Source organism: Octopus bimaculoides, chromosome 25 (assembly GCF_001194135.2).
Source record: "Octopus bimaculoides isolate UCB-OBI-ISO-001 chromosome 25, ASM119413v2, whole genome shotgun sequence".
NCBI classification, from domain to species: Eukaryota; Metazoa; Mollusca; class Cephalopoda; order Octopoda; family Octopodidae; genus Octopus; species Octopus bimaculoides.
Window position 1 is genome coordinate 7,635,315 of NC_069005.1, and position 9,527 is coordinate 7,644,841.

General features: G+C 37.6%; 1 protein-coding gene across 1 annotated transcript in view; it reads right to left on the reverse strand.

Annotated features, from left to right (window-relative positions):
• LOC106881787 (DNA topoisomerase 3-alpha) overlaps positions 1 to 8,664 on the reverse strand; it is a 42,512-nt gene extending 33,848 nt beyond the window's left edge. The window contains exons 1-5 of the mRNA XM_014932292.2: positions 8,429 to 8,664; positions 4,714 to 4,847; positions 2,871 to 2,946; positions 2,025 to 2,133; positions 544 to 595 (exon numbers count right to left, since the gene is read on the reverse strand). Of these exons, the coding sequence (XP_014787778.2) occupies positions 544 to 595; positions 2,025 to 2,133; positions 2,871 to 2,946; positions 4,714 to 4,847; positions 8,429 to 8,554 (497 nt within the window). The 5' untranslated portion in view covers positions 8,555 to 8,664. The remainder of the gene's footprint in view (positions 1 to 543; positions 596 to 2,024; positions 2,134 to 2,870; positions 2,947 to 4,713; positions 4,848 to 8,428) is intronic.
• Positions 8,665 to 9,527: the final 863 nt, after the last annotated feature.

Sequence of the window (9,527 nt, forward strand, 5' to 3'; positions counted from 1 at the left end):
CAGTTGAATACTGGGGTGGATGTAATCAACTCACCCACTCCCCAGAACTTGCTGGGCTTGTGCCAAAAGTTAAAACCAATATGATAATTATTCACAGAGGCAAAAGTGGTAGAGTTTCTTTCGAGCAATGGGCCCCATGGAGGCAAAGTGGCTGAGTCCCTTTCGAGTGTTAGGCCTCACAGGAAAAGTGGCTGAGTCCCTTTCAAGTGTTGGGCTTCACAGAAGCAATGACCAAGACCTTTGGCATTATGTCATGCTTGAGAAGACTCATCAAGCCGAGTAAAATTGCAGTTGTGGCAAATACCGGTGTCACATAAATGGCACCCATGCTGGTGGAACATAAAAGCACACATTACACTCTCGGAGTGGTTGGCATTAGGAAGGACATCTAGCCATAGAAAACCATGCAAAATCAGTCAGGAGTTCTGTGCAGAGCCCTGGTCAAACCGTCCAACCCATGCCAGCATGGACAACAGACACTAAATGATGATGATAATGAAAGAGACAGAAATGAGGAAATACAAGTTAGATTTGTGTACTTACTGTGGAGTTATTTCTGAAAACTTTGCCCGGTAAATGCTTATATTAGGTTTCACTGTTAAAACAAAAGACATAAAAAGCATATGACATTGTTGGAAAATATTTCCGCAACTTTGAAGATCATTAAGATGAAATTTTTAATTTTAAAGGGATAATGAATTAACTGCTAAGACTTAAATGCAAATGATATAACTGTTTGGTTAAGACACTTGATTTTCAACCATGCGGTTTAGAGTTCAATCCCACTGCATGGCAACCTTGGGCAAGACTCTTCTACTATAGCCCCAGCCAGACCAAAGCCTTGTGAATGGATTTGGCAAAGAGAAACTGAAAGAAGCCCAACATATATGTGTGTGTGTGTGACTGCAACACCCTAACCACTAGGTACATGACCTAGTGAATAGGGTGTGTTCTTAAGCAAGACATTTCATTTCATGTTTCTCTGCAATCATTCTGACATCTGACATATGGTACACTTGTGCACCTGTACAGGAGGCATCGATTTTATGGAGGAAATGAGCTAATGCCAACCAAAACATTTTAACACTATACACAAATTGACTGTGCAGTTGTTCAACAAGATGACAACACAACACACAGCCTGGTCCACAAATCAAACTCTAACCACTGAGACATGCACCTCCATATATATATATATATATATATATATATATATATATATATATATATATATATATATATACAGTAGTCACTCACCATATCGAGGTTCACCTATCACGGTTTATTATCTTAAGCTTACGTCGATTCCTCTGTTGTGTTGTTGTGCATTTATAATAAAATAAATTCTTTTACTTGTTACAGTCATTTGACTGCTGGAACCCTCAATATCGTAACTGAGAGAGTGCCAGTTTTTGTGGACAATGGACTTATGCAATCTTTAGATGGGAAGCTTTTTGGCATTTACTCCAGCACTCTGTGAGTTCAAATCCTACCGTGGCTTACTTGGCTTAGAGGTTTAATGTATCTCCCAGTTCAACTTTTAGCAAAACAATTCATCATTAATTAACCTTTTAGTAATCATGTTATTCTGTCAAATGTAAAGCTTATGGATTAATATTGTTTTGAATTAATCCTGCATTATCTCGTAGCTTTGAGATTTTGATGATGTGGTTATTTAGTTTTAGAAATACATTGTAGGGAGGTGTGAGGGGCCAGATCTGACCAGTTTCAACATGAAACAAGTAGAATATTTGGGCTTGATCTAGCTGGTTTAACCCTTTAGCGTTCAGATTACTCTATAGAATGTGATGATTATTTATTCACATTGTTTTATTAATTAATCATACATTATCAAAATTTCAATGATGTGATTGGTTAGTTTTTAGAATGACATTGTAGGATAAGTGTAAGAGGCCAGATATGTCCAGTTTGAACCTAAAACAAGTAAAATATTTGGGCCAGTTTAAATGTTAAGTTTGCTCTTTGTGAGAGCAACTGTTTTAAAATAGTCATTAAAAATTTACCTGCCTGGCAGACTTGAATAATTTCAAAGCCTATGTTTTCACCTTCTCGATCACAATCAGTCCAGATAATCAATATCTGAGATTTACGTACCTCTTCTTCCAGGGTTTTCTAGGAGAATGGGGAAAAAAGATAAAGAATTGTAAAGTAATAAGAATTAAGTTTTAAATTAACAGAATAAATGCTTAAATGCGAAATTAAATTTCATGATTATTCAAGTAATGTTGTTGAATATCTACCAAAAAATCAGAATTGTTATTTTCTGCAGATCACACTGCCTCAATATACATGATGTATCTCAATAGAAAATAGTTTCAAACATGACATTCTTCAACAAAAGGTAGATTGGTATGTAAAACTGTTTTCCACAGTTAGGGGTAATGAAATTTTGATTGTACTCTTTCGCCCCAACTTTCTCTCACCCTTTCTTCCTGTTTCTTGAGTAACGCTGCAATGGACTGGCGTCCCGTCCAGCTGGGGGGAGCACATACGCCATAGAAACCGGGAAACCGGGCCCATGAGCCTGGCTAGGCTGTAAAAGGGCGCATAAATAAAAAAAATTAAAATACATACATACATACATATATATATATATATATATATATATATATATATATATACACACACTATGTTTGAAGAATACGAAAGACATGACTGTCATGACTGGAATGTCTTTGATTATAAGCAGGACAGCTCATTCATATAGAACATTCATGTAGAACCTAGGGTTAAACAACATCATGTACCCTGCCACCCAACCAAGATTCAAATGTTGTGGGTGTGGAGAGTTAATTAAGGAATCAGTAATAATAGAAGACATTTTTGTGTAAGGAAATATCAAAACATACCTTTATATTAAGAAAATCTGGAGGACAGTACTTCTGAATGGTAGCCTCAAATAAACTGACAGGGTTACACATAGTCCTGAAATAAACAACAACAATGACATCATCATCATCATCATCATCACCATCATCATGATTATTATCATCACCGTCATCATTATCATCACCACCATCACCATCACATCACAATCATCATCATCTTTTTCCTCCTCCTCACCACAATAATAATAATAATAATAATAATAATAATAACAGTAATACAGTTTACCATGCTGCATGGATGAGACAGAGTTTGCTGAGGCAGATTTTCTACATCCGGATGCTCTTCCTGTGTCCAATCTTCACCCGTTTCCGGGTGAATATGGACAGAGTATGTGAGGGAAAGAGGACAGGAATAGAGCAATAAACAAGAATGGAGAGGAATCACACACACACACACACACACAAACAGATACAAGCATGGTTGTGTGGTCAAGAAGTTTGCTTTGCAAGCACATGGTTTCAGGTTCAGTCCCACGACAGTGCACCTTGTTTCTTCTATAACCCCAGTCCAAAGATTTGTGAGTGGATTTGACAATGGAAATTAAAACAAAATCCTATCTGTGCGTTTGAGTGTGTGTGTATGCGTGCAGGAGAAAGCATATGTGCATGTATGTGAAAGTGTGTGTCTGCATGGGAGAGAGAGTGTGTGTGTGTGTGTGTGTGTGTGTGTGTGTGTGTGTGTTTGTCTCCTTCTCTTGACATCATGATAACAAATATCACTACCACACAAGAATTGTCTTTCATTTGCAATCCACCCTGAAAACATGTCCAGCCACTGAGGGCTAGGGGAAATATTAACTGGCTTGGAAACAGGTGAGGCTTGGCCTTAGAAATCTGCCTCCGTAAATTTTGTCCGACCCATCCAAGCACAGAAAATGTTGTTATTAAAACCAACAATAATGATGATTTATAAACAAATTTTCTGTAAATTGTTTTTGGGCACAGGAGTGGCTGTGTGGTAAGTAGCTTGCTTACCAACCACATGGTTCTGGGTTCAGTCCCACTGCGTGGCACCTTGGGCAAGTGGCTTCTACTATAGCCTTGGGCCGACCAAAGCCATGAGAAGTGGATATGGTAGACGGAAACTGAAAGAAGCCCGTCATATATATATATATATATATTTATGTGTGTGTATATGTTTGTGTGTCTGTGTTTGTCACCCCAACATCGCTTGACAACCGATGCTGGTGTGTTTAGGTCCCCATAACTTAGCGGTTCAGCAAAAGTGACCGATAGAATAAGTACTAGGCTTACAAAGAATAAGTTCCGGGGTCAATTTAATTCGACTAAAGGCGGTGCTCCAGCATGGCCGCAGTCAAATGACTGAAACAAGTAAAAGAGTAATCATATGTTGATCTAAAGTTGTGAAATGGCAGCCATTAGCATGCCGGGCGAAATGCTTAGTGGTATTTCATCCATCTTTACATTCTGAGTTCAAATTCCACTGACTTTGCCTCTCATCCTTTCAGGGTCAATGAAATAAGTACCAGTTGAGCACAGGAGTTGAGGATCAATGTAATCGACTTGTCTCCTGCTCAAACTCGCTGACCTTGTGCCAAAATTTGAAACCAATAATGGGTTGATCTCAAAAGTGTTATGTAAGTTCTTTGATCTGAATAATGCTTACTAGAGGATTAAAGTAGTGCATGTAAGGGAAAGGGTTCATGCAAGAAAAAAGGGGACAATGACATACAGGAAAAGGGTAACAGGGATGAATTTATGGAAGCGAGAGTGACCAGAGGCATGTAACAGAAAACAAAATCTGTCACATCAGATGATCGAAGGAATGGAATTGTCAACTTACCATTTTTTATACAAACCAATAAATTCCATGCCCAAAAGATGACCTGACACAGAGGTCATGCTCATTATGCAATTCTTGTTGAAAAGATTGTACTCAAACTCATAAATCTTATTGTACACAGAACGTCCGTCTCTCTAAAATAAAAAAATTAAGAAATTGAAATAATTACTGTATTTTCTAGCATACAAGTTGACAGAGTATATACGGTAAACATTCAATCTTCATTACTATCTTTCCATATCCTGCTGCATTTCACATGTGATTTTTGGTCCTCCAAAGTTATCCCTAGGTGTATAAGTTGACTGACCTTTATTTTTGGCAGTAAATTTTGCTCTAAAACATTTCGACTGGAAAATACAGTACACACTCTTTCAAATACATATTCGCTCAAAGCACATGTACTCACATATTCTCTCAAACACTTACATACCATATTTTCCAACATAAAAATCAACATAGCATTGTAAAATTGTAGTGTAAACATCACTAAATTCCCAAATATTACTGCATTTTACATGAAATTAAGTCTTCCAATATCGTCTTGCTGTTATTAGTCAGCATACCTTTTTTTGACTACAAATTTTGGTCTTAAAAATTTGACTTGTATGCTGGAAAATATGGTACACATTGGCACGTAAAAGCACCCACTACACTCTCGGAGCGGTTGGCATTAGGAAGGGCATCCAGCTGTAGAAACTCTGCCAAATCAGATTGGAGATTGGTGTAGTCACCTGGTCCACCAGTCCTCAGTCAAATCGTCCAACCCATGCTAGCATGGAAAGCAGACGTTAAACGATGATGATGATGATGACACATTCTCTGAAGCACATGTACTCACATCTTCTCAAAAACCCTTACATACCATATTTTCCAGCACACAAGTCAACATAATACATAGTGTAAACATACAGTGTAAATGCTCAAACATCATCACTACCTTTCCAAATCCTGTTGCATTTCACATAGAATTTTTGGTCCTCCAAATTCGTCTTGGTGGCTAAGTCGACCTACCTTTTTGGGGGCTGTAAATTTTAGTTAGAAAAATTTAGAACTTTTATGCCAAAAATTTCAGAAGTATAAAATATAGAACTTCATCGAACAGAATCATTTTCAGGTCTCCTATATCAAAATGTACTATTTTAAACATGTAGTGTAAGCATCCAAACATTGTTGCTATCTTTCCAAATCCTGCTGCATTTCACATGGAAGTTTTGGTCTTCCAGAGTTTTGGCATATTGAGTCAACTCTAGCATTTTTAGTTGTAAATTTTGGTCTGAAGAATTCAGCTCACATGCCAGAATATACACTATATATTCTTTAATATACACATTCTCTCAATCCTTACATACCTTATCTTCCAGCATACACAGTTGACATACTGTATAGTGTAAACATTCAAACACTGTCTTTATCGTTCGATATCCTGCTGCACCTCACATGGAAATTTTGGTCTTCCTAAGATTGTCTTGGTGTATAAGTTGACCTCTCATTTTTTGAACTGTAAATATTGGTCTGAAAAATTTACAACTTATACACCAGAAAATCCAATAAAAGTATATAAAATATAAAACTTCATCTAACAGAATCGTTTTAAAGTCCTTATATCAAAGCATACCATTTTAAACTCCCTATTCAAGGGGCTCCTCCCTGGGTTGACACATATCTTGATACCTTGTATATGAAACCCAGCAAACAGAAACTGTGAAGAAGCCTGTCTCCTATGAGTATATCCATTTATGTTTGTGAATATGTTTACTGGCTAAAGATAGACACATCACAGAGCTAATTACAGATAAATCAGTGAGGTAATCTAAACTGGTTTGGCTATGTCTGCAGGTTGAGCACCAAAGGACTACCACACCAACCTTTGTGCTGGCAGTGACCAATGCACTGCAGAATCCAATACAACGCACCAAAGAAAACATGAGCAAGACAAACTGAGGAAGATCTGAAGTCACAGCACCTGTTTGAAACCTATGATTAGTGACACTGTTGTTGAAGACACAAAATAAATATGAATGGCCCATTTAAGTCTTATATATTGAAATGGGATCAGTGAAAAAAAAAAGAAAAATCAATAAACACATTTCAGAATATTTTCCTTACCAATTTGATCAGTATTATCAATGATTGATAGGTGCAGGTATGACTGTGTGGTAAGAATTCTGCTTCACAACCACATGGTTTCAAGTTCAGTCCCACAGTATCCCTAAGCCAAACAAGGCCTTGTGGGTGGATATGGTAGACAGAAACTGAAAGAAACATATGTATGTGTGTGTGTGTGTGTGTGTGCATGTTACTGTCTCCTTGCTTTGAGATCACATGATGGTTGTGGGTTTCATCACCATAAAAGCTGTGTTCTTGATTTCCAATTTCCCATGAAAACATGTCTAGTCATGGTGAAATACTACATTAGAAAGATGAGGGTGGGCATTTGGAGCATGTGTCTAGTACTATAGCACCATGTCAACCAAAGAGTGGTGGGTGGATTTGGGAGATGGAAACTGAAAGAAGCTTATTGTACATGCAGATGTGTGTGTGTGTTGCAAGTGCAATATTGTTTGTTTCCAACCTATGAAACACATGTCTAGCTATGGGGAGGTATTACCTTATTTGGAAACTCTATAGACCAATATCGAAGGAATGCCTGTAGGAATACCCTTTGCTGACGCAACATATAATTGAGGAAGTGTGCATTCTTTTTTTTCTGTATGGCTCACTTTCTTTCTCACCGTCTTCTTTTTCACAAGGTACTACGTATTTTCTTGTTTCAATGCAATCAGATATTAACCCTCAAAGGATTTTCTGTGACTGAGATTGACAAGATCCCCACTCAAAATAAGACGAACTAAAGGGTGGGGAGGCTATTCGGAAACTGCGGTAACGAACTAGGTGGATTCTAATGTAAACAGAAGACCCCAAATTGAAGGCGACTAAAATCGGCCCCCAAAAGTTATTCCATCGACCATAAAGGGTGAAACCCGAAGTTGATTTCAGCGGGATTTTGCCTTTTAGAACCCTAACAAGCAAAATGAGAGCATTTATTTTTGTCATTTGTTGACAGCGAGTCAAGGAGAAAGAGACTATACAATGAAAGCTGTTCGACATGCCAAAAATATTAGCCAATTTTACCTCAGGAAAATTACAGTTGAAATAATTTTAACCATAGGTCGATCAGAACTGACCAGGTGTAGTTAAGCAAGAACAACTAAACACCTACAAGCCATTAGAAGAAATCTTTTTCATAATCGATCTGTTAGACATCGCAGCCAAATCTCACTTGAATCACATCTACCGTTTTAGAAAAGTACAAGTTAGACAATGTAGTTTTCGGTTGCCTGCACATATGAAACAGATGCGATAATCACGGCTGGAATCGGCCATTTTAGCATCATTAAGTCCTAATCTAAAACAATGCACTGGATTCTATATTATTTGACAGGAAGTTACAAAACATCAGTCGTTAGAAATGGGCTCCTAGACCCGTGAACCCCTCTCACTCGGGCAACAGCCCAGTGTGCTTATGCCTCGTCGGAATGCCGTTAATCGAAGATCATGACTAGGGCTGATCTGTCACAAATAATAATACATGAACCGTGGATTTTCCCACCCAGGCATAAAAAAGATCGTGATTGCAACCCTTCCTCGCCCAACTAAGCCATAGTTTAAAAGAGATCATCGCCGGGATCAGGTGGAATCGAACTGTTTCACTTACCCGTCGAAAGTTGCCTCTCGATAAAACTTCTGCCAATGATTTAGCTGCATCGTTCTTTTCAGCGACATTTAATATTCTTGTCATTGTTGAAACTGCGTTAAGTAATCTGGTAGATAGATTTACCATTTTCTTCGAGTCATCATTTTAAAAAGTTTATTTTGTATTTTCGTGTTTAATTCCAAAGGTTAAAATTTGTCGACACGTTTGGCGCCATTTTGGCAATTTACGCAAAGCTAGTTTCAGGACACTTACGTAAAAAGAAAATTGTAAATATTCTGTTTTCACTTGATAAAATTAAATGATGAATTCAATCATAATGACACGGCTAAGAATAATAATAATTCTTATTTAATATCTTGAATAATCTCGGTTTCTGTTTTTTTTTTTTCTTTTGCAAGTATGTTTACGAAAACTTCGTCAAATGTCATTTTAGTAAATTTTAGTTTTATTAGTAAACACACCTGTTCATTCATTCCTTTTAACTACGGTCTTCTGTAATTTAATTGTGGCAAATTTATATTTTAAAGGTGTAAAATCTTATGTATTGCCTTTCAAGTTTTTGTTGTAGGGTTTTCTTTTGTGCGAACCTCGTCAGATGTGTCACTCTTCCTCTTTGTTTCTCATAACTCTCAGAAAAATGGATATTTAAAATTTTTTATTTGTTTCAGTCATTAGACTACGGCCACGCTGGGCACCACATTGAAGAACGAGTCAACCCCAGTACTTTTTTTAAGGCTGGTACTTATTCTATCGGTTTCTTATGCTGAGCCACCAAGTTACTGGGACGTAAACACACCAGCACCGGTTGTCATTCGGTGGTGGGAGACAAACACACACACACATAAAACAGCCATGCGGGCACGATATAAGAAGCATCCATGCTCAGGCCACATAAGAAGCACTTGTGCTGTTGTACCATGTAAAAACCACCGACTACACCCTATGAAGTGGTTGGCATTAGGAAGGTCATCCAGCCATAGAAACTATGCTAAAACAAACAACTGAAGTGTGATGCAGCTTTCTGGCTTGCCAGCTACCGTCAACCATCCATTCCATGCTAGCATAGAAAATCGATGTTAAATGATGATAGTATATATAT